The sequence below is a fragment of the Melospiza georgiana genome, chromosome 2, assembly GCF_028018845.1.
Source record: "Melospiza georgiana isolate bMelGeo1 chromosome 2, bMelGeo1.pri, whole genome shotgun sequence".
NCBI classification, from domain to species: Eukaryota; Metazoa; Chordata; class Aves; order Passeriformes; family Passerellidae; genus Melospiza; species Melospiza georgiana.
The window spans coordinates 62,601,387-62,627,476 of NC_080431.1; the positions used below are offsets into that span (position 1 = coordinate 62,601,387).

The window sequence follows — 26,090 nt, forward strand, 5'->3', positions numbered from 1 at the left end:
ACAGCAATAAACACAAAAAGAATAGTTCACTCTTTTAAATGAATTAAAAACATGATGCAATGTGACCACCAACAGTCTTGGAAGAAGTGGTAACAAGGCTTCTGCTACAGAATAAAGAGGTTCTCATAGAGAGACTCTAATTCTCTCATTGGCAAAAAACAAATAGACAAACCAATTACTTACTTCCTTTTAACAGTATACAAGAATATAAAGTTATTGTCTATATTGTTCTCTCTCACTGTAACCATAGTATAAAAGTTATTTTTAAACGTATCAACAAATACCTTTTTGGGTGTCAGGACACTACAGGTAGGATACTACCCTACCTGACAGTTATCAGAGGGTCTAGGAAGATTGCTTTTCTTTTGGCATTAACACAGAAATTAAAAAATTGTAAGACAAGATCAGAAGTGGAATCAAGACTCCCTGACCATGTGGTGTGACAGGAATGTTGATCAGCATTGGACTGGCTATTTGTGGGAGCTTCTCAATGATAGTACTGGACCTGCTGAAATGTATGAACAAAATAATTTACTAACAAGAAAATGAATTTTAAAAAGAGTTTGTGACTGTGACTATATTTTTTTTTTGGCCAGGCTTTAAAGTTAAAAGAGAAAACAGCAAAACCAGCACTTACAATGAGGCTCATAGGGAGGAGGAGGATCACCACAAGGAACACATTCCATGTCTTGAAAGCCTCCAAGTTTAGTCTTCCTATAAAATCTAGAAGATAGCAGAATGTGAAAAAATAGTTAACCGAAACAAGTTATTATTCCTCACAAAATAATTCAGGTGTTTTAACAAAATCTTCTATAATTGCAAGTTTTGTCGATCTGTGTCTCAATGCAAACAATCAGGAAACAGAAGAAAATAAAAGTAAACAAAAGTACAGTAGCTATTAATTAATAGGACAAGACAGATTGATAATAAATAGGAGGAAAACATCTAGATCTGTTAGTCCAAATCTTATATTCACAGAAGAAAAACAGTTCTGGAGATTTTGGACAGAAATCCATATCCCATTTTCCACACAGATCACAACATACATTAATGACATGCATTAAGAATTTACCTTATGCAGGCTTAGTTACATGTCTAAAAACTAAAAGTGAAGTGGTTGATCTATATATTACAAGGTAATTACCACCTCTAAAAATATATAACAGGCTGGATATCAGTGACATTTTATTTAAAGACCCTTCAAGAACTTTAATACTGAGCTAATGTTTGAAGATCATATTGACTACAGTGACTGGCAAAACCCTACATTCCCAATCAGGAACAAGAGTAGCACCAAAGAAAAAGCAGAACTTTATAATGCTGTATTTCAAATTTTTATGTATGACATCCTCTAAAGAACTTACCTACAGCCCCTAATCAAATAGGTCTGTCTGTCTTTCAACCATTCATTAGTAGTAAGACAGAATCAGCAGTAGTGGCCTGTTCAAGATGAGTACATGTAGTGGTAGTGGCACATTAAATAAAAGGTGCCAACTCTACTGATGTTATATTCCGAACACTGCAAATGCCATTAAAGTATGAAGCTTTTATCAGATAATGCAAACAGCTTTCCAACTGCTCAAGAAACTCCCACTTCATCAATGTGAACAGAAACAGATCCACAGGCTGCAAGACTGAAGGGGTCACTGTGATCATTTACTCTGAACAAAATATGTTAATATTTGTTTCTAGCTGACATGCTCACTGTAGTATTTTGAAGCTGAACAATAGAGAATGGCACGTTGGAAACCCATGCAGAACAGAAATAAGTAAGACTGCTGAGAGTTTAACATCAGTTAAACTATTTGGTTAACCTAGCTGTACCCTCCATTTGTTTGGGCAGCATCTAAACTGAAGGACAGGTATGAGTGGTGGTGTGTTTTGAAGTTCTGTTACTCAAAATATCCAGACCAGGGGTCCCATGACTACCCTTGCCATGGCCATGTCTCCCTCCCTCCTTCCTCCTGTTTCCAGCTATGCTGTCAGAAAACTCAGGTTGTGGAAGCAGCTCTCATTTTAAAACATACTCAACACACCTATCTAGGAGGCATTCTTGACTGGAATACTGAGAAGCATTCCCATGTCCTCCAGCTTAGCTTTACCTTTAATTCATGTCCTAATGTGGCTTCTCTTTTAATCCTTTCTCATCTTCCAAAATTCAGCTTATATTGTTTACAGAAGAAGAAAATCTTCTCCTTGCTGACAACCAAGTAAGCCCTGCAATAATTATATATTAATATGCTATAAGAGCATTAATCAATGTACCATGTGGCTGCAAGTAGTACTAAAAGTGGTTGTGAGTAACATCTATAATGCCTGGGGCTGCACCCTCTTTTACAGTGACTTAAGCTAAGATTAGCTACCAAACCTGTACTAAGTGCTTTTAAATGAAGAGGTTTCACCTCTAGCTTGAGAAGGAGTAATGGCAGAAGCTTCAACAGTTCAGGTATTTGATAGTTGGCATTAAAAAAAAAATAAAAATATATACAAATAAAAAAGAACAGCTGAAATATAGATACTAAACAAATGTATGAATTTTTTAGCAAGTCTGAAATATATACTCTGAAAATACAAAGACTGTTACAGTTTCAAATCAGTTCTCATACACTATTCTGTCAGCTGAATTACTAGTTCAAAACAGCAACAAAAATGTCTTTTTACAAATTCATGGCAGGTGTTTATAATATCAGAACTTGGCAACAATGGAAAGAATAGCTTTTTAGAGATCTTAAGATTTAATAGTACAAACAGAGAAAATTAGTAACAGAATTTTGGGATGACTGGACAACAAATGAAGCACAGCTCTTGATTTATAACAGCAGTTTCAGCAAACAATTCTTTCAGATTAATTTATGACTTTCAGCTAGGATCATGCTTTATGAATTTTAAAGAAAAGAAAGGTGAAAGAAATATCAGAAAGTAAACCACAGCCACTACTTTTGACCTAAGAATCTATGTGCATGAGAATTATTAGGCATTGACCAAAGGGTGGAAAAAAATGCAAGCAAATAATGTGATAATTTTTGAAGAAGGTAGCAGTGTATGTTTTCAAATGTTTAAATGTTTATAACAATGAACTAAATCACCAGTAACACCGTTTGAGGTATTTTGCTCAGGTGCTGTACAGACAATACTCTCACAGACCAAGTAGGTAATTATCAAACCATTTTTGTAGATAATTACTCCTGCAATTCACAAATTATGTGCTCAGATAATACAGTAAAGCCAAGATTAGAACATAGGACCTTCATACATATACAAAGGGTACCAACATTTATCCAGAAAACATGAACAAGCAATTTTAATGTAAATCAGGTTAGAATTGGTTCAAGTCTCATCGTCAGAAATGGTCTTACCCTGGTAAACAGTCCCCACATAGTGCATTGCTGGTGGCAGAACAGTTGGCCTTCTGAAACCTGTTAACCAAGGCACAATCCAGACAAGGCTTGCACTTCTGAAAGCCCCAGTCTTCCTTGAATCTGTTTGGCCTGCATGTCATGCACTGTGCATCCTCCCCGTATCCAAAGCCGCATTCCTGCAGGGATTAACAAGCAACAGCAAGCTATTCAGTCATTGAAAGCGTGAACAAGAGGAGAATGCTGGGATAAAATGAAGACCTGGTGTAATTATTACTGAGAGTAGGTCTTTCTCTAGACAAAAGCCAGCCTTTCAGCAAGTTCAAATGTGTCTTCCACTGCTAATAATCTCCCTTACTTCTATAAGTAATACTTAGTCATCCACTTTATTCATGAAACCACTGTGTATTTGAATGATAAAGCACTTCAAGGACTCCCACAGTTTCATTATTACTAGCTTATGGTAGAATTATTGAGCTGTCTGTTTTTTAATTAGGTCAGTCATGTGAAAGAGAAGAAACTGGGACAAGTGAAGTATGAAGGCACTTACTCAGTTACAAAAACAGCAAAAAAGCACTTTGATATTAAGGTTCATAGCTAAGGCGAACAAAGTTAATTGCCAAAGAGAGTGCACTGATCTTCAAAAGCTTAGGACTTTTGTTACCAAATAAACCAGAGCTGGCTAATGGCCATCAGCTAGGCATAAAATGTTGCTTAGCCAATAAGAATGTCAAAAACTCAATCCACTACAGCTCTCACAGTTCTCAAACTGTCAGAAAAGTTTAACAAATCTGCAGATCACAGGGGGCACAATATTTTACTATACAAGTAATGTTGTTATAGTTGGTTATTTCTGCCAAATTTAGCAGTTTAAAGGCATTATTTCCATTAATTTGCAAAAGGGCACCTAATACAATGGACAAGCTGCAAAGATAAACACCGAGCCATATGTAAAATTTTGGGACTGAATCCTATGAATTCATTACCAAGAACTATCAATCAACTTCTTAAGAGTTATCAAGTTACTGGGAGCTGCTATTCCCTCCAAATGTCCTATCAATTTTGCTTGGTACTTTGAAGTTTGGTTTGATGTATTAGTGATACACCACAAAACTGCAAGGGGAACACAACAAATTGCCAGAAAGAATTAATTAGGAAAGGCACAATATGGGGACCTTGCTCTTCCACTTTCAGTGGAAGAACAGGGCATCTTCCCAGTGGGAAGCTGCAGGAAATCTTCAACTAGGGCAACTTCAGAGGAGGTTTCCACCAGTTTGATGCATATAAACATGCATGTGTGTGATGCATATAAAAAACTTTTCCAAAGTTACCAACCTAACCAAATCTGCTGTAAAAAAGAAAAGCTTTTAAACTTTAGAAACACTCTCAGATTCTCCAAGATCCAACACACTTGGATCTTCCAAGGCTTTGTGCTGAGAAAGCATCTATGGGAGGAGCTTTGTGATGAAGCTGGCCAATAGGCCTCTAACCTGAAATGATAAAGTAACAATAAAAACTTCAGATGCATTTTACAGGACATTCTAAGAATTTCTGATTTTCCTTTATGTTAAGAATAAACTTTAATCTCCTCTGAAGAACAGCCCTGAAGTATGCAGAAAATGAACAATTTATGAAAGCAACTACTAAAAGATAGTAAAAATAGATCCACAAACTTAGTCAATAATTTTTAATTTTTGTTTTGCTCTCTTTTAGCTAAAATGTAGCTTATTACTACTGAATATTTTTCAGACCAAGGAGCAGACAGGCAAATCATTGCAGTTAGTAACAAAACCAAAGACCCTACAGTTTCATGCACTGTACAGCATGGTCCTCCTGTGATATACTGGGACCATATTAAAGCTGGTAGGCATAAACTTTTAAAAAAATATAAAAACATTTATTTTCTTTTTTTTTACTTACTTCAGATATAGAACATTTTACACAATTTTATTTCAAATTGACAAGTTTCTACTAGGAATCAATGCCAAAGCAATGTCAGTTTTAGCTTATCTTCCTGTGTTAATTTTTACACTCGATTTCATTTATGTACTTGTAAAACTGTATACAAAGCTACATGATTACCACCAGGGACTGGAACCAGACAAACTTGTGTTAGATTTTGTACTCCCTAAGTCTAAATAAACTTTTTCATTGAATATCATTAATCTTTAACACACTCTTTCTAAATACCTACTCCTTCTAGTTAGCTTATCCAAACAGTAGCATTATGTTATATATTATACCACTCAGTTAAACCATATACATTTGGATCTTTTGATAAATCACTTGGAATCACGTCCTCCCAAGTCCTATCAAACTTTCAAATATAAGGCTTGAATTAACTTAATTATTTTCCTCTCCAGACTACCTTTGAGGCTTTGGATCAAGAAACAAGCAGGAAGCAAAAGTTAGAATTAAATGCTTTCACTCGCTGGCCCAAACAGAGTAACCAAACCTGAGTAAATTGTTTCTAGATCAGATCTGCTTTGCTACGGCTGGATGTATGGACACATCCTAGTGGTCCTTTGCATCATTGAATGGTTTACTTTAAAGCTATAAAAACAGTGGATGCAACATAAAGAAATCTTCTGCCCAAGGAATTTACAGTCTCCCATCTTTTCAAAGACAGTTTCTAAGTCCTTGCCAGGAATTCCACAGATACCAATTCATAACAACTAAAACTTTAAGTATGTACTTTTTCTGTTCACATAATATTTGAGGTAGTTAACTGCCTGGCAGGTGCAAATAAATATTTAAGCTTGTAAACCAGGCAGAACTTCAAAAAGATCTGTACTTATAATTAACCACATTCCCCAAACTGAAGGATATGATTTAGATGATGGATTCAAACACTTTGAAATCTTAGACTTCATAATTTAGCAGTCCAGCAAAGATACAAACAATTGACTGTTCATTTTTTATCAGTGCATGTGCAAAAGTGATGTGCACCAGTTTTTTCTGTGTTCTATTTAAAAAACTGGCAAGTTGTATGGCTGATGAGATCTGAGTAGTTCCCAACTCCCCCTCATCCTCTCCATCCTCCCACTCTTAACTTTAAAAGAGAGCTCATCTCCTGTGGCATTTGAACTTAGGACTGTAGAAAAGAGAAATAAAATTTGTAATAGCAATCAGCTAGATTTAAAAAAAAACGTTTTTTATTTTTGTTCCAGAAAAAAAAAAGCACAAATAAATGCTGCCTTTATTTTTGCTGTCGCAAAGCTTTCTGTGAAGAACACTTAGCACACTCCTCCCTTTCTACTTTCCCTTTACAATGAATGAAATTTTTCTCTCTCAAAAGACACACAGTACAAGCCAATAAACTCAAACACTCCTTTAGAAAACTGAATTCAAGTTAATTACAGAAAAAAAATCTTCAAAATTCAAATGCACCACAATTTTCTTGATATCTATACAGCTTTCACTACCACGGTAATGTGCCATCTCTTGACCTTTAACTTAGGTATGTCCAGAACAACTCTGTTCAGAAGTGTTTCACTGAGGTATCAAGTGGGGTGACTGGTCAAGGCTGCCTAGGAATCTGCAGCAAACTAGTTAACCAAACTCATAATTCTCTTTCTAGATAAAAATATTAAAAGCACACAATAATGCAGACACATATTCAAGAACTACCTGGCCACTGTTAAAGTTTTCTTTCACTATGTACTACCCAAACATTGATCCAGACAGAATGACTATAAAGGGTACTGGAGTTAAGTGGTATGGTTTTTCCCTAAAAGTTGAATCCAACACAGACAGTAAATGAAGAGTAAATTAGATTTTAAACATTATTTCAATTAAAATAACTTCAAATTTCATTTAAAAAACGCTTTCAGGCATCATTAAGATCATAATCTGCAAGTATATTTTAGAATTGTTTCTAGTCCCACTGATTATCCACAAACTATGCAAATCCCTAGACAACACAGCCAAAGCAGTTCCACTTATGCCATGAAGATTACAAGAATACTTGGTATTCTCAAGAAAAAGTCTACCAGGCATTAAGACACTTAATTGGTGTTGGGTTCATGTAACAGGCTGCGGCACTACGCTGGGGCTGGGAAATGAAGCTTTTCCTAATACCTTTGAGTACATGGCCTTTTTAAATAGCACACAGTTTTAGCTTCCTAAAGTACCTCAGGCTGTGGGTCAGCCTCATCTAGAATCCAATAATGAGCTGGATCTATCAGCAGAAGTCTCTGAGCAGGACAGGCTGTAACAGCATGCTGCAACATCAGGCTTAGCTGCTGTGTCAAAGTGCACAGCCAGGGTCAGAAAAGTTTCATTCTCAGTGAAGATGATTTGACATGGCTACATGCAGCTGCTCCAGTTTCCAGAAACACATGCTGGCCTCTCCTGAGCTGAGATCTGTCAGACTTCCTCACGAGCAGCTCTCTTGCTTTGAAAATTTAAGAGCAACTGCAAACGTGGCAGCAGCTGCTCTCGGTGCCTTCACTGTGACAGCTCGCCAGTGGCAGCACAGCACGCTGGTGTTCTTGCGTCAGGACTGTCAGATCCACGAGAAGCTTCAAACAGTACCTGCCTGTTTAATTCACAATTCCTTTTTCTGAGACAACCTGCAAGTCTTCTCTTTCTTCATCATACACCTGGTACAAGGAAGCAAGCTGTGACACACAGCCCCACCTCAGCAACCACCAAGCTGCCTCTGTCCCACCAGCTGTCTCTCAGTGACACTATTTATCATGGCTCGCTTGATGGCACTGCTGGCTTCAGGCACTCTCCCTTTCACCTCTTGGTTTCTATTCCTTCCTTGACATATATTGTCCTCAGTGCACTGGCTCAGCTGATAACTTTAAAAAAATGGTGGTGAAAGGACTGGAAGGACTTCAATTCTGTACTTGAATATCTTTAAGAAAATGGCTGAAACATGAACTATGTCATTTTTTTCTGCATTAATTGTGATTGGTATAAATTTCAATAGTATATAAGGCTTGATTTATTTCAGAAGCGTATATAAGATAGGATGAAATGCTGTTACTATCAAGCCAAACCAATGACTATTCAGGCACTGGTAAACTGAAGCCACTTAAAGAATAAAAGGTATTAAATTATTTGTGCTTAACTATGTGAAGCTTTGCTGTCTACTAAATGAATGAGAAACGCAATAATGCTGAGCCACATAAAGCAAACTCTTTCTTCTGAATCAACACAACCATTTCAGTCTCCCACCCCAGAAGAAAGCACTGCTTAACAAAAAAAAAGAAAAAAAAACCTGAAAAGCCTAACAAAAATCCCCAAACAAAAAAACAACATGAAACAAAGACTGCCCACACTGAAAACTAAGCTAATTCAGTGATTCAATGGCTTCACAAACATTACCAAAGACATGTTTATGAGAAGAAAAGGCTATACAGAGATTTTTTTAAATTAACAAATAGAAACAAAAAAACATGGGAAGCAGCTTTCACTCTCTTCCCCATCAATTCTATTGATACAAGAATAAAGCTTCCTTTCTTCTGATGGCAATATGTTAAAAGTACTTAATAAAGATACAATTAACATAAGTGATCAATGGATTTTGGTTCTAAGCTAATGTAACATTGCAGCATTGTTATTAGAACAGCATATAGGCAATCAGAAAGGAAAATATGCAGGTGGTACTATTACTTCCTCACTTGAATAAAGAAAAATTACTTTAAAAATATTTTTGAAAAAGTGAGCCCATTAAACTGTCACAGCAAAAGCTGAAAAGAATGGTCAAGATTCAGAATTAGTTACATTAAATAAGGCTGATTTTTTGCTGGTTTTGTTTTGTTTCATGCTATCAAGGGTGTCTGAAGTTGCTTACCTATACAGGAAGGTCAATCCAATAGACTGAGCATTGGTTTGCAACCAAAATTAAAAGACTCACCATTGAATCACAGAACAGACAGGTCAGAAGGAGCCTTGAAAGAACATCTGAAGCAAACACTCATGGGTCAGGGACCTGAGCTGATCTGAGATGATCTAGCACCCTGTCCAGTTGCATCCCAGAAGCTCCCAGTGATGGGGACTCTAGGGAGATTGTTTCACTGAATGAATGCTCTCACTGTAAAAAAGAAATTCCCCTGGTACAATTTGTGCCCATCACCCTTTGCCTTGTCTATATGGTGCCTTGTGAAGAGAAAGCTTCTGTTACACACTATGGCCTCTACCAAAATAGTTCTACCAAAATAGTCCTGCATTACCACAGGCAAGTTGATCTATGTTAGTGTCTCATGTATAAACTGAGAAAGGGCAACAGAATTCCCCTCATTTAGAAAGATGAAATGCTCAGAGAGTATAGCAACAAAGATAGATATATCTAACTGAAGTTGTAAAAATAAGTATACACACACATATGCAGTCTGTACAGCTGGGCTTTTGCCCTGTATTTCTGTAAAGTCATGACAAGAAAGAAAACTACATATTTAGATTGTAACTGAGGTAATTTCTCATACACAAGGTGATAAAAGCTGGGCTTTTGCATTCAACCATACAGGCTGATGTGTTTTGTTACAAATATGAAAATGAAACCTGTCAATTGCTTAAAACACTCAGGGAGAACTGAACCAAAAATCCCACCACTAACATTGCATTTTACAATACACTTTAGACACACAATCATGCTGACACATCCAGCAGTATATCTAGTTTTATGCAGGAGCACTAAATATTCAACAGGAAAACTGACATATTATTAAGTGTTAAGAAACTGTTATTAAACTGTAGCATTATTATATCATTGTTTTCTCATATGTAAAAAAACCAAGCAAACAAAACTTCTCCTGGGCTGCAAGTTACTTCAAGTGTATCATTAAAGGCCTCTTCCCTTTGCATTTTGACCTTTGACTTTACATATTTGTTGCTTCAAGCTGTAGTTCTGCATGACTACTTTCAACCACATTTCAGTTACAGCCACAGCATCACATCCTTCACTATGATTCACAGAAAATTGTACCTCTATTTATACAGGAAATTATAATTTCAATCATTTAGGTTTGAACAAAATCTGTTATTTCATTTCTAGTATAAAAGAAAAATATTTTTGAAAGCCTATTATTGTCTGCGACAAGTAATTGCTTACATAGTGAAATTAACCATCATTCCTATTTTCAAAAACACCAAACTAGTCCTAGAAGAATCAGAACTGTAAACAAAAAACCTATCAGTTTTGTAAACAATCTGTAAACTAACAGACTGTAAACAAAAATAGGTGAAGCAAAACCATAACTTCAATAGTGTACTACTGCAAACTATAATCTTGTTTAGTTTAGCAATTCTTTATTAAATTGAGTGTAATTACTGAGGGTCTGAGTTTTTATGCTTTTGGGTTTTGTTTGCCAACTAGATAAGTATATTGTCTAACTATATAAATGCACATAGTACTGGCCCACTGTTACAAAGTGACATATTTACAAGTGCCTTTATAAATTAAAACATCCCCTAGAACATCTCAAATTTAAGGCCAATCTGAAAAACTCCAAACTAAACCACATCCATGTCATAAGTCATGTCTAAATCTCTGCTTAAAGAGCATTGCTTGTATGACTAAACCTTAACTAATGCTGCCCACCATACAAAGGGATTCCCACTAAAGTGTGAAACTAAGTATTTCTGTTAATGCACTGAACAATCACCACAGGGGGTCAAGAGATAGAGAAAAGGTGTCACTCAGTTTCAGTAAATCCCTTCAAATCTCACACAAGCCACAATACTTAACTTGTGCTTTTTTTCAGAGCTGAACATAATAGGAACTACAGAGCCATAAACTGAAACTGAACTTCTCTATTTCCCCCTGCAGTTTGAACACACATACACACCAAACTTAGTAACGGTTCATGTTAAAAAATTTTCAAAATAAACATTTCAAATTCCCTTGAACACCCTAAATTCCACCTTCAGCATCCTTTTCACACTCTCAGTAGAAGTACAAGACAGAGTCTGCCCTTCTGCATGCAAATGGAATGCTCTTTATGGCCCCACCTCCCAGGTGCGGATCTGACTGCACAGTTATGTCAGGGTCACAGCTTCACACCCCGGCAATGGGCAAGATGTGGGTTTAGAGCTGGACACTGCAGAAAGGGTTTTACACATGCATGGGTCTTGGTAGGTCTACTCTGCACCACCCTGCACTGTTCTTTGCCTTACCATCCTCAGGTTTCTGGCAGGACACTCCTGCTCCCTCAAGACATCCAATCTCCCAAGACACATAACCCATTTTGTTGCCTCCTTCACCTCCAGCAGCTGAGTTAATGAATACCAACATATTCCTCCCTTTCAGCTATGTTTTCCTTCATTGTTCTCTATCCCTGCTCATGCACAGCACCTACTTTCTCTGAACTGAAAACAACTAAGATCCCCCTCGTGACTTGCATTCAGACTTGGAATTTTGTTGAAAATTTTGCCAAGTGAACTTTCTATTCTACTGAATCCCAGCCCATAATCACAACCAGCATTCATCTCTGTTGATTCATTTCCACTGTCCTCAAATCCTAGTAATTCAAAAACTTTTATGGGGATTTGCTTTTGCAAGAACTGCAATTGTTATAAAAGCAAAATGCAATTGCCTAAGATTCACAATAGTATTTCCTTCTCCATGAAATCAAAAAAACTTCCTATGTGCTTTCTAAATATTATCATGTATTTGTCTGGCCTCAACTTTTTCAATTACTTTTCATGGCATAAAGATTAAAATTAGGTTTATAGCATTTTTAATGAATTGTAAAACAAAGAAATTGTTCAAGCCTGACTTGAATCTGGCTTCCTAAAGTGCTCCAACCATAGACCCAGTGAAAACAGAACAATCACCTATTTCCCTCCTGTTCTAAGGAACTATATTAGCTCTCATTTGAATCTTAATCTGTATTTTTTTTTGTATGACCCAATCTATTAAGACAAAAAAGTCATATATAAAATATCTAAACTTTGTCACCCAAAATCCAGAACCAATTGTGAATTGTGAATGCCAGCACTGTAAAAATTAAACCACTCCATGTCAGCACTCGGTTTGAAATTAATCACTGGTTTGAAATTAATTTTTCACATTCTTTTCTACAGAGTAAGGTTATGCAGTCTTAACTCCCTGTGGTTTTTCCCCCTTCGTAGTTTTTCCCCTCCTTTGTTGTTACCTTTAAAACAATCATTTGAAAGCCCATCCAGATGGTACTCCCTACTTTATTAGTCGCATCATCATTTTCTGAACTGAGCATTTTATAAAAAATGAAACAGATAACATGGTTCTTGAACAACTGCAGAAGGCTCAAATGCCAAAAATGTACATATTTTAATGTAAGTACAGATGTACAAATATCCATCATTTTAGATCAAATACATAAATGCACTTATCAGAAATAAATTCAAGAAAGCATGATTTCCTTACCTTTGAGAGTTCCATTCCAGGACCACATTGTTTGCAGAGGATACAGTTTCCAGTCTGGTCCCTAAATTCTTGCTCTCTGCAGTCTCCAGTCTCGCAAATTACCTTACTTAGCTAAAACACCCAAAACAACAACAAAACAAACAAACAAACAAAAGTAAATTCATCAAAATATACTAAATCTGAGAAATAAATCCATGTTTTGATCTTAAAAATAACTTTCAGAATTATTAATTACCCTTAGTTGTACAGCAAGCCAGAATTAAGTACACTGAGTAGGCAAGGTAATTGTGTGCTGTGCCACAATCTATCCATAAACTGAATACTCCAAGCATCTAAACTATGTACAGCACACTGGAGTAAGAGATGGCCACCTCTGAAGTGAAGCAGCATCACCTCCAAAGCACTATATTCACTTATATTTTCTGTTCTAGTCCACTCCTTCATCCATGAAGAGGCTCACAAGGTAAAATTTTATAATTGTGTATGAGGAGGAGCCAGAAATTATATGAATCAGTGGACCAATCTTAAGCTCACATCAATAAAATGTGTAAGCATTGTCTGCATGCAGCATTTGAAGACTTTTAGTGTTAGCAGTAATGTGTAAAACAAAAGACACAGCTTCTTTGTCCAGTACAATTTTTTCAACATGGGGGAAAAATATTAATCTTTAACTTACCAAATACGCTAGTAAAATGACAAGCACCTTCAGTTTATCATCTCTTTGTAATCCTTTAGCATCCATTTCTTGAGATTAAACCTTTCTCCCTAGAAAAATATAAAAAGGAAAAAAAATTATTATATTTACATTGTTTAAATTGCAGAAGTCATGTGTCCATTGTACTTCATGACACTTGGCATGTCAAAATACAATCTGTCAATGCCATTAACATTTTCAAATAGATTTCTGGAAGATGCTAAACAACAAACATATGCTTTAAAAATCATATGCCTTTTGAAGACAAAACACAAAGTTTCTCTAGCTTTAAGTCTCAAAAGAAGAGAGTCTTAACTGGCTATCAATCCAGATTACAGAAGATCAGCATTTATTAATCTAACATCCCTAACATATGTTTCTTGCTTGCAAAACACTTAACTAAGTATATGATCAACAGACAAAAATAAATTTCTTCAAATACACCATGTTGTTTTTATCATTTAAGAGTAGAGACTGACAAATGAAAGGATGGAAGCCAACACAAAAGGAAAATACCCGAGAAAAATATTAAGAATAGTCACAAAATGCTTTCCAACATGGAACTACTGCAAGCATAATATGCTTTCAAAAATATACAACCAGAATGAACAAAAACTATAATAAGCACTCAATTCCACATTTTACTGCATGAATACCCTAGTTAAAAAATTCTAATCAATAAGAAGAAAGTATACTTCAGTTACTATTGATATTTTTTAAGAGAAGCTGTATCTTGAAGTGTAAAAAGAGGAAAAGTCTATTAGAAAGAACAGAGCAGGTAGAGATGTGTCAGACAGCACTCCACAAGAAAGCCAACATGACATTTTTATGGTTATTTCTCACTTAGTGATGGCAATGGTCTATGGGCCAATGACAATTACCAGATTAAATGCATGTCAGCATAGGTAAAAAAGGAGACGTGGTTTCAAGGAATACGAGTACATACAGATATAGTATTTGACATAGGTTTCTTTTTTAAGTATGAGGGGAAAAAAATGACGCAAGAAACATTAAATGGAAAAATCTCAGAAAAAATTCTGGAAGACCAAAACACAACTTCATGTAAAAAGCACTGTAGGACAAATAGAAAAATGAAAAATGAAAAAGGAAAGTCAACAAATTTTAAAAGTTCCAAAGTCATGAGAAGCTGACAATTCTAATGCTGAAAAAAATAGGTATGCGTGAACAAAACAATTTCTAGTAATAGCAAAGAGCAAACGGTGGACAGAGACAGTAAAAATACTGTTAAGAGAACTCAGAAATTTCAAGAAACATTTCTCATCCGTTTTTAGAAACATAGAAAATGGGTAAATACACACACCATACATTATATCATGTACTGGCCAACAAGTAACCAAATATCTTTTAAGTAAAACCAGATTAGATAAGAGACAAATTGTGACACTTTGCACCTCAGTAACCTTGAAATAATTATCAAGTCTTAATTTTGATCCTGTTCAATTTTGCTGTTTATTCTCTTTGGAATGCTACAGAAATTCAAGAGTAATATATGAAGAAATGAAAAAATAACTTACAATCATCATACAATAAACAAGGCTACACTGCATTACAGAAAAGCAGTCCTGTAAAACAAACTTGACTTCACTTGATTCAGAGAAGACAAGACAGAAAAGCTAAAAGTCTAAGAGTTAAATTAAATAAACTGGTTAAATACTGATCCAAAGAATCATGCTGAAATTAATGGGACTTGGCAGGAAAATCCCCATTAACTTTTTTATTTCACGTAATTCTGTATAGTGGAAAAAATAAATACTTCATGTGCTTTCTTAATTGCTATAGGACTTAAAACTTTACAGAAGTGTGAAAGGGAAATAAAGCTGTAAACATAATTGAATTTCTTAGATTTGAATGACAATGATTATTCCAAGTCATATGATTCCTTAATAATTAAAAAATAGCTAAATCATAATACAGTTCTAATGCAATTATGATCATCTATAGAATACTACCAAAATTTCAAAACCAGGATTCTTCCTAAGGTTAAAAGTAAGTTTCATTTTAAGTTTCAATATTTACTTTTGCTTCTGAAAGTAGATGTGTAACATATCAAAAAGAAACCGACAATTGTAAAAATTGTATATTTTTGTGTCAAGTTTCACATTGAATTTTCAATACAAAAAATACTGCTGAGCTGTAATAAGCCTAATGATCTAAAATATGGAGCTGTAACATAATCTAAGAGGCCTATGTTTTCTGTGCAAGCTGCCTGAAGCACAGAAAAAATAAAGCAAATTAAGGACAGCCCAATCAACTGCCCTGCAGACTAATTATCTACAATAAAACTACATTAGCTTAATGTAATCCAGGTATATTATACCTTTTCTCTAATACACAATAACTTGAAGATTTAATATTGTTAAAAACCAGTATATATACAACTTATCAAAATCAATACTGAAACAAAGCTAATTACATATTTTCATCTTTTAGTATTCTGGAGTCACAATGGAATAAAAATGAAATGCCAGTACAGAACAAAAAGCAATATTAAAAATCTGGCTGGTCATGCTGAATCTTGTATTTCAGTTTTGGAATTGCCAAATCTGTTATAAGATTATCTTCTTATAGCAAGTATCTCAAAGACTTTTAGAACATAAAAAGCACATGGCAAAACATCCTGTACCATAATACATTTTGTACACTTAGGTGTGAAATTTGATTGCAGCTGTGAAATATTCTTTATTTAAAAGAAAAACTACTGCCTTTATAACAGTCTTGGCAAGTCCAGTCACCAGGAGTTCCACAACCCAGAGTAAATTTTTAAAATCAAGCGTTTTATTACTGGCATCAAACTGGCAAGGACTTATCCAACTTACCCTATGCTTGACTAAGGTTTAGTTTTTTGACTGATCATTACAAGTTTCATGAGATTTTACAGCTTTAGGCCTAAAATATATCTTCTATATAATGAGTCTTCTATGATCAATAAAGATTCCAAAAGAGGCTTGCAGGTCTATGGACCTTAAACTTCAGAGCACTTCAGCAGCACCAAAACACATTTAAATAATTTCAGCAGACGTGTAGGAATGCCTGTGGTACTCTATCATGCCATCATTGCATCCATTGTCACCACTCCTGCCAAAACAACACCAAAGACTCTACACTGACTAACGTGAGAGAGAAATGAGCCAGTGTACAAGAAATAACAGTTGTTAAGAGGACAAATAAAATAAGATGCTTCTTTCATGACAACATTTTGATAAAAAAAATTGAAAGGCACCTTAATAACTCAATGTATTGAATGCAAGTCCCAGAGGAGAGAAAACTGTGTCAGCTACATGTTTCCTGCTTCAATCTCCAGTTTGGTAAAAAGCCCTGCTTGAAAAGCAGAGACTGCAGCACTTAATAATAGGCTGCCATTGGGCAAATTTCTTCTCTTATGATATCAAGTGGCATTATACTGATGTCTGTTGGACACTAGCCATTCACCTCATGCTTTCAAGTAAGAGGTTATTAGAAGTTTTTTGCCTCTAAAACACGTGTGAGCAAACAGAGGTTCCATACCTTTAAAGACTATTTGCTCTTGTCCAGATACTGATATTAAACTGAGTTCAGTTACACTCAGTTTTATTAGAAGAAAGAAGTCTGTGGACAGAGTTTTTTGAGGTCACTAAATCATTCCAAATACATCTTATTAGGTTAACAGTAATGTGCTTGCCTAAAATACTCAGGGAAAAGCAATCATTACTGGTAATGTACTGAACTCAGGAGAGGGAACTTGCATTAGGAAATGTAGTTGCATAATTTTAAGGTCATTTGGGGGCTACTATGCATATATACAAAGAGGGCAATATCAAACATGTAATAAATGTATTGTGGAAGTAAGAACTTCCAGCCTTTGAAGGTTATAGAATCCATGGCCCTCTAAAATTTACTCCTACATTTACCAGCTTGCTTGAATAGTACTCATCGTTTTATTTCAAAGTCCATGTCAGAAAAATATGTCTTTTTTTTCTCCAAAACACTTCAAATTCCCCCATGAAAGACACACCACCTCAAGAACCAAAGCAGCGTGACTAAATGATGGCTGACTAGCAGGTTTCTCAGACACAGAAGCATCCAAACTTTGAAGTTAACATCATCCATCTTCTAAGGGAAACTTTAAAAATGGTGAAGACTTCCAACTTCACATTGACTTAACTTGAAGTTGTGAATTCTCAGTTAATGCACAACCAGGTCTCTGAAATTTCCTGTATTTGATTTGATATTTTTACTTGATGACCACTTTTCACACACTCTATAACACTGGCAGAGTACTCTGACAAGTTCTGGGTCAGAAAGAGGACTGAAAATATAATAATTTTATCTTGCCAACAGAGGTCTCCGGTATCCAGCAAACAGGGTCTCAGCTCCTTTCTAACCACCTACTTCCCACCCGCAGCTGTCAACTGCGCGCAACAAAGCAAGGAGTGGCAGATGGCTTCAGCAGAGTCAGTGCCCCAGGGGCAAGAAACAAGAGGAGGGAAAGTACTCATGCTGCTGCAATGACAAAGACAAAGCAAGGGAGCAAGTTAGGGACAAGAACTTCCACCACAGAGCTGCACATTGTTATTTCTGTCTCACGGGTCTAGGACACCTTCCCCTTACACCCTGCCCACAACCCTTGTAGTCTTCCACTTTATGAAGTAAATGAGGTCTTGCCTGACCACATTTGCTCCAAGTTTTCCGAGAAATGTGGAGGAAAAAACTCCATACTGTCAGTTAGGGCACATTCGTCACATTAAATATCACATTGAAAAGATCTGTAATTTACAATCCTGCCATACCATGAAATATACAACATTAGGCTGCTATGGATTTATTTTTAATTTTGTAAAGACAAAGGTAGCAGATTAAAGTTGCTGGTGATCAAAACCACTTCAATGTATTTTTGGGGCTGAGGGAAATGAGAAGAAGAAAGGCCCATAAGACACAGCCAGGAAATATTTGTGCTGCTTCTGAGTACCACACACTTCAAGTTACGTTAATTGAAGTACTTGTCTTTACAGGAATAATGGTGATAAAGCAGTTTATCATTTGTGTTCTTCAACATATCCAGCTTATCATTAATTAGATATTAGACTGAAATAGTGTTAACAAAGGTGCAATGTGGCAACATTTTTCCTACACATAAACAAAGCATTTTAGAGGATCAGAGCCTGTGATTCACACAAGAACTCCCACTCTCACCAAAGCTGATGAGCCTACTCACACAACATCAAAACTGTGGTGAAAAGAATGTTGCTTCTTCTGTTTAATACATCTCACCCATCTCAAGTTCTAGGAGACACTGGTTTGCTAGATGAAAGCTCAGTGTCAAGATGAATTTTTACTTTTGTACTCAGATATGTGAATAAGTAATACATTGAGAATGCCAGTATTATATTCATACTTCACTTACACCAAAATATACGAATAGTTCTTTTTCAAAGTAATTTTTAAGGATCATGAATTAGAAAGCATTGGGCTGGTTAATATACCTTACAATGGTGCAATGCCAATATGCTACATTTATCAAGTCAGCCTTGAGCAATTTTGGATGGCATGCAATGTCTTAACAACCACAGACATGAGTTACTTTCATTCACACCATTCTCTTTTACTAGGATTGCAAGTTGTTGAAAGTGAGAAAAAGTGACTTATTAACTCCTTAACTGACATTTTAAGCATCTTACTAGTAAACTAATAAAGAAGCTTACTTCTAGGTCGAAAAGAAACAAACAAAAAAACTCCCCCAACAAATCAACCAACCAAAAACAACAACAGAAAAACCCACTCCAAAAACCCAACCCTCTTCTCTTACAGTAACAAGCTCCCAGGTAACACACCTAAGTACCTAAGTAACTGGCTTTACACCTGATGGTGAAGGTGTGCTTGAAAGAGATTATGCAGTAGTTAAGAAACCTACCTACAGACTGAGTCAATTTGCCATTACTCATATTAAATGCTACTGGACCACTTTGTAAACTTGATAAAAGCATCCTTCTAAAGTAGTTGTAAATATAAAGGTGGTAAATAAGTATTTAGACTTTTCACAAATATCAGGTAAAGCCTTCGGTCCAAGGTCAGATTAAATAGGGACAGGAAAGGAAGTCAAACAATCAAAACCTCTTCAATAAACCGAACTGTAATTGGAGCTTTTAAACCTCTTACCAGCCAAAAGAAAAAGTGGGGAGCTCCTACTCCTCCAACTCCAGCTCTAACATTGTTTGAAGCAAACAGCAGCTTATTAATGCAGCAGACACGAGAAGCGCTCGCGAACATGAAAGCCCGGCTCTCAAGGGCTTTTTGTTCGCCGCACTCCGGGGCGTGGAGCAGCCACTCCAGGGCTGTCGAGACCTGCAGAACCCACCACCACCACCACCGCCAGCAGCTCCGTGGCTGCGCCGTGCCCCGCGTACCCACCGCGCACCCACCGCGGGGGCGGCTCGGAGCGCCGGAGCCGGGGATGCAGGGCCCGGCCGAGCCCTGCCCACGGCCCCGCCGCCCCTCAGCCGGCGCCCGCCGCGGGGCTCGCTGCCATCACCGAGCCCGCCGCCCTCACCGAGCCCGCCGCGGGCCCCAGGGGCGGGCGGGCGGGCGGCTCGGTGCCAGGCGGGGCGGCGGTGCCCGGCCAAGCCCCGGTGCCCCGGCGGAGCCGCCGCTTCCCCCGCGGCCGCCCCGCTCCGCGGCCCGGCTGCCGCACGCACCCACCTGCCACGGCCGGCCCGCAGCGCCCCCGCCGCCGCCTGCCCGCGACGGGCGCCCCGTCACCCCGGCAACGCCGCCCCGCCCCGGGCTGTCAGCTGAGCGCGGGCAGCCAATGGACGGATGGATGGATGGACGGACGGATGGACGGATGGACGGATGGACGGATGGATGGATGGATGGATGGATGGATGGATGGATGGATGGATGGATGGATGGATGGATGGATGGATGGATGGATGGATGGATGGATGGATGGATGGATGGATGGATGGATGGACGGATGGATGGATGGATGGATGGATGGATGGACGGACGGACGGACGGATGGATGGACGGATGGATGGATGGACGGACGGACGGATGGATGGACGGACGGACGGACGGACGGATGGATGGATGGATGGATGGATGCATGGATGGATGGATGCATGGATGCATGGATGCATGGATGCATGGATGGATGCATGGATGCATGGATGGATGGATGGATGGATGCATGGATGCATGGATGCATGGATGGATGCATGGATGCATGGATGCATGGATGGATGCATGGATGGATGCATGGATGCATGGATGGATGCACGGATGCATGGATGCATGGATGCATGCATGGATGGACGGATGGATGGACGGCGCCGTGCATCCATGCTGGGAGGGGGTGAGTGGGGGAGTGTGCCCCCTACCACTGGTGCAAAGACAGGATGAATTGTAAGTGAGGGGCTGGTGTCCCTTATATCCCATCAAGAGGACAGGATAGCAGCACACTCCTGTGCCCACCGCTGCTTCCAGATGCTGCCCAGTGTTGGGACTGCAGCCTTGGCATTGCTGATCCCCATCAGAGGGAGCTCAGGCTTGTTTGTGGCTGCTGGGATGTTCTAAAGGTACTGGCTCTTGGCCACTGTTCAGGTGAGTGTACAATGAGTCCTTGTAATTCAGCAAAGCCCTTTCCACCTCTCCTGCCCAAAAAGCATGACAGAGGCTTTCTGATAACACACTGCAAATTCTCCTTTCTTGAGTAGCTTTTTCTTCCTGCTAGCTCAGGGCCTGAAATATTCTATCCATTCTGCAGGTAATAAGTTACCCAGCTGTAAGCACAGTGCTAATACCAAATGCAAGTATCCATGGAGAAATGGAGAAATCCAGCCCTTCAAGGACAGTAAATTATTCATAGTCACTAGGCTGGGCGTTACTGCCACTTACTGTGACACAAATTAGGAGCTTTCCTGAAGTTAGTGATGCTCCAACATTGGTGAAACTAGTCTTGAAGACCTTGGTAAAAGTACTGCTGCTGCAAGGATTTCAGGTTATTAGTTTTACTCCTAATGAAAAAGTTAATGATCCACTTACAGTCTAGACAATTGTATGGACACACAAGGAACAGGGTTAGGCTCTGAAAAAATGAACAAACTATTATACTGGGAGGTAAAGCATTTTCAAATAAACAGAAATTTTGGATCTACTCACCAAAAAAGTTTGAAGATCACCAGCCAAAGTGCTTCTCTAAAAACAAGGAGTGCTTATTGAAATCCAGCAAGTTGTATGCAAAGAGAGAAATGACTGCTGCAAAACTAGTTGTTTCCAATTATAAAACCCAAACAACTCTGAATGTACAGGGGTTTTCATGTAATTCTCTTCTGAAGGGCCTTCAAAGAAGAGCTTTGCTTCAGGACCCTTGCCAGGAGGAGCTCTGCAAGGGGCTGGAATTTCAGCCAGGAATGGCATGCTGCGGCGCAACAGCAGCGCATCTGTTGTGAATAGCAGCTGCTGCACACCACTGAGCACTGCACACTGTCTCACTATTTACTGACAATCTTTTGTGTGTTATCTGTTTTCTGGAGCCACCAGTGAAACTGTTGCGTGAGTTCTTCTTAGTAGAATCATCATGTGTGTTTCAGATACTTGTTTTAAAGCAGTATAGTTAGACAAAGGTATTAAAATATCTCAGAGTTCTTGAAGTGTTGACTAAACACTCAGGATTACCATATAAAGAAACATTAAGACTTTCATCAGACAGTGGGTTACTACGCTAATGAACTCAGAGCAACGTGTTGTCTGTAACACTGAAACTTAAACATTTAAGTCCTTGTTGTAGCATGTAAAATCTTTCCTCTGAATGTAAAATGGATGAGTTAGTTCCATTCATCATTGAAAGGTATTGAAAATTGTAGAGTTTACATTGTTTTAAATCATGATGCTTCTCAGGAAATTGAAGAAGTGAATTGTTAGAACTAGTACAGAGATTCTCACTATAACAGAGAAAGCAAAAAAGAAATACTTGGAAAGCAGTTTCAGCTGACCCCTTTGATAAGACTAAGTTGCGTGACATATCTGATGTGGAAGCAGAAATTGTACAGCAATAGGAAGTTGTTATCTCCATATCTCAAATGCTAACACAGTTCCCCCAGTCAACTGTGAGATAGATCTACTCTTGTTATGACAGCTGTTGGAAACTGATGTCAGTATAACTGTGCAATGTCTTTTGATAATCTTAACTATTACAAACCTTAAAATATGTTTATGATGTTATCTAAGGCACACTGTTTGAAAATGGATCTATTTATAATCAGAAATTGCTCAAGCTATTTTAATAAATAAATCACACTTGGGAGTTTCCTAGTCAGATCCGCTTGAAAAAGCATTGTGAATTTTTTGTTTCTGAAGGCTTAAGCCTGAGGATTAATTAATGTTTATACAGCTCTTAGTAAAAGCAAAGTTACTAGTGCCAAGAATTATTACTATTTAATCTTTAAAAGTCAGATCAATGACAGGCTAAACTGTCAGAGAACTGCTATTTAAAACAACAAAATTTGCTGAAAATCCTCTTCCCACCATGCTTGAATGTGTTCAAGTGTGCTTTCATTTCAGCCTCACTTACATACAAGCGAGCAAAGATATTTTTCAGCTTAATTGGGTTGACGCCCATCTTTGTTTAAATATCTGGCGGATTACCTAAAATCCTAGGGGCTTTTTACAAAATTTAAAAAAAAACTTTGTTTCTTAAATGCATTTTCAGGGCCTAAATGTTGCAAATAATTATCTATACAAATCCTACTCAACAGTGCAATCTATCTGATTAACCAGGGTTTCTCCTGTGTGCAACTTCACCCATTTGTGTGATAGGTCAGACTCTTGTAGTGATAGTTTAATTGCATTAGACTTGTACAGCTATTTTGACTTCTGAGGAAAAAGACTCCTTGTGTTATTTTTTAAAATTTGCTTCCCTTTCTACTTTACACCAAGCAGAGGTAAAGTTTAGAAACAATTTTCCTCAGAAAATAGATGTATGTATTGGACAGCAAGCAACAAGATAGAGGGGACTGGAAAGGCAGAGAAGCTCAACAGCAAAGCATAGAATTAATAAATAAAGCCATCTTTCCAGGGTTACAGGAACATATTTTAGCCCATCATTGCGACTTTGGGAGAAATACTACATTTTGCTTTGGCTATGCCTTAAATTATATTCTTTCTTGACAGCTATACACATATTATTCATACTGTGCTAATTACTTTCCTTATAATATAATTGACTTGTTAAGTAAGAATGTGAATTAATTGGTGGCATGGAAAACTAAGTAATTCCAAGTCAGGCCTAGTTAATCTGTATCTGGCATATTATCTTTTGATATTCAGTAAATTGAAGTTTTATATATACAAATACTGTTTTAATGAGAAGAAACAAACTTTGCAGACTGACTAATGAAAGGTATCTACATTTATCTGAAAGTGTTGATAACTTGATCTTCCTCAGATGCAAGCAGCCTATTAAAATTTGGGTTTGCATGTTGCAATGGTGCATACTGAAATATTAATATCTTCAAGGTCCTGTGGACTGGTAGACATCTTAAAGAATAGTGTTCAAGTGATGCTTGACTGACTTTTAGTTGCAATTTCTTAATAAATGTATTTAAAATTTATATACACCTAAATTTAGACCTAAGACTATATAAGTCAGTATTACTAGCCACCATTAAGACTAGATCTTCAAAGACCTCAGTGTCTGGAATGTTCGCAAGTCTGGTCCCAATTATGGGTTCTGAGTTCTTCTGAAAATCTAAATTATATTTAAATACTACAGAAGGAGTTTGAGTCTTATTTTAACAGTCTGACTCCAGCTGCAGGCACAGAACACTCATGGATTTGGCCCAAACCCGCACAAAGATCTGGCCCTTTAAAACTGCAAATGTGTGAATAATCCTAAACCTTCAAAAGATTGTTCCCTTAGAATGAATTTATGGAGTAGATGTCTCAAAATTTCTTCAACACAATACTTTTCATAAATAAGAGTTTGAGGAACAGAATACAAAACACTGTGAGTGGAAATTGCATCACTGAAATGCAGCAAAACTTCTATGAAATTCAGCAAAACTAGCTGTTGGCTCTAGACAAACCTAAGATTTCTTTAATATATTTATTAAAATGCCTTAGAGGAAACTTCTATCATCAGGTCAGAAGATTACTTTTATTTTCAATATTTCATATGGTACAGCTGAACTATAATCCCTTCAACCCTAAAATAAAACCATTTCCTTTTGTGGATAGGGATGTTATGCTTATAAATTTAGTTCTAAAAACTTGTGGAAGTGGAGACATTTTTTCATCTCAAGTATGGAACTATTGGGCTTAAAAGTGTTGTCTGAAGAAGGCACAGTTTAATAAATGCACTGAGAGCAAACAAAGTATTGCAGTGTGTAGGAGATATGGTTGGTCTTTCCTCAGAAAAATAACTACTCCCCTGAGTCATGTAATACATGTATTCAAATACAAATTTACAAAACTATAGATGGTATGAATGACCAGTGCAACCCAAAATCTTATGTACCCCCAAAGCATTAAAAAATACTGGGTTTGCTTCAATTTTTCAATCTATTATCCTAGATAGTCTGTTCTCTATATAATTCTGCCCAAGAGCTGCAAACAAAATGCTGCATAAATTACAAACAATCTTTTGAACTTTGTACACACAATGATGTGTAGTAATATTGGTTATGTGAACTTTATAATTCCTTAAATTCTTGCAACAGAAAACTGAGAAACAACCCCAAAATTCAGTACCTGTTATCTGATGAAGTTTTCCAGTGCCAGAGTTCCTGCAGCTTAATTTCACACCGCCGGAGCTTCTGTATTAAATGCTTTTACCTCCTTAAAAAAAAAAAAAAAAAAAAAAAAAAAAAAAAAAGAAAAAGAAAAAGAAAAGAAAAACAAAAAAGTATGTCAGCACAAGCCCAGACGAAACTCCAAATCCGGGAAAATAAAATTAACCATGCAGATCAAAGGCAGACGAGCACTGAGACCAAATGCCTGTAATCTGATCAGTGATCAGTTGCCGTACATCAAAGGCAGTGCTTTGGCGAGGAAAAAGAGCTCCTTTTCCAGCAGGTAGCTGCACTCAAATTCTGCCTTTCAGTGCTCTGCACTGGCTCTTTTCCCCCTCTCCTTGCTTGTGCTGGAAGAATGCGCACGACTCTGAAATGCTTGGGGTTGAGTGGCTGGATCTGTAGCTTTTGAGTTCCCAAGCTGTGTTGTGGATTGTGTGTTGGAAGCTTTCCCCAGTGCCAGCGGGTTCCGCTTTATCCCTTTCATCTCGCTGAGCTGCAGATCCCATGACATCATTCAATGCTGTGGGACTGGTTAGAGAGCTGTAATACAGCCTGTGGGGGAATGCAGCTCAAGAGCAGCAAGAGTTTGCATGATTTCTAATCAGGTTAGTCCATTGTAGCAAACCCGAGGCTCACTTCACAAAGTCTTCACTGCATTTAAGTTTCCTCCCAAGAAGAGAGAATAGTGTAGCTAGAAAGTTTTCTTTAAAAGATCCTTTATAATTTTGACTGCAAAAGGGAAGTTACAGTCTTTCATAAAGTTCTGAAGTCAGACATGAAGGTCGGTTTGCTAGGCAGCTGTATCACACGAGAGAAGCTACTTTTATCTCTTTGTCGAGATTTGGAGCAGAGAAAATGGTGCATTTTGCACGCTGGCATTGGATTTTTGCACT

At 37.6% G+C, this 26,090-nt stretch overlaps 1 protein-coding gene across 4 annotated transcripts in view; it reads right to left on the minus strand.

Annotated features, from left to right (window-relative positions):
• The window catches only part of TNFRSF19 (TNF receptor superfamily member 19), a 57,526-nt gene extending 31,856 nt beyond the window's left edge, over window positions 1-25,670 (minus strand). Inside the window, exons 1-7 of one of the 4 annotated variants that reach the window (XM_058018474.1) lie at window positions 25,431-25,670; window positions 25,154-25,240; window positions 21,566-21,601; window positions 13,391-13,479; window positions 12,715-12,825; window positions 3,357-3,535; window positions 638-723 (exon numbers count right to left, since the gene is read on the minus strand). In XM_058018474.1, the coding sequence (XP_057874457.1) occupies window positions 638-723; window positions 3,357-3,535; window positions 12,715-12,825; window positions 13,391-13,456 (442 nt within the window). In that variant the 5' untranslated portion in view covers window positions 13,457-13,479; window positions 21,566-21,601; window positions 25,154-25,240; window positions 25,431-25,670. Of the gene's footprint in view, window positions 1-637; window positions 724-3,356; window positions 3,536-12,714; window positions 12,826-13,390; window positions 13,480-19,561; window positions 19,749-20,101; window positions 20,150-21,565; window positions 21,602-25,153; window positions 25,241-25,430 lie in introns of those variants that run through there. The other 3 variants (XM_058018473.1, XM_058018475.1, XM_058018476.1) reach the window with 3 other exon arrangements.
• Window positions 25,671-26,090: the final 420 nt, after the last annotated feature.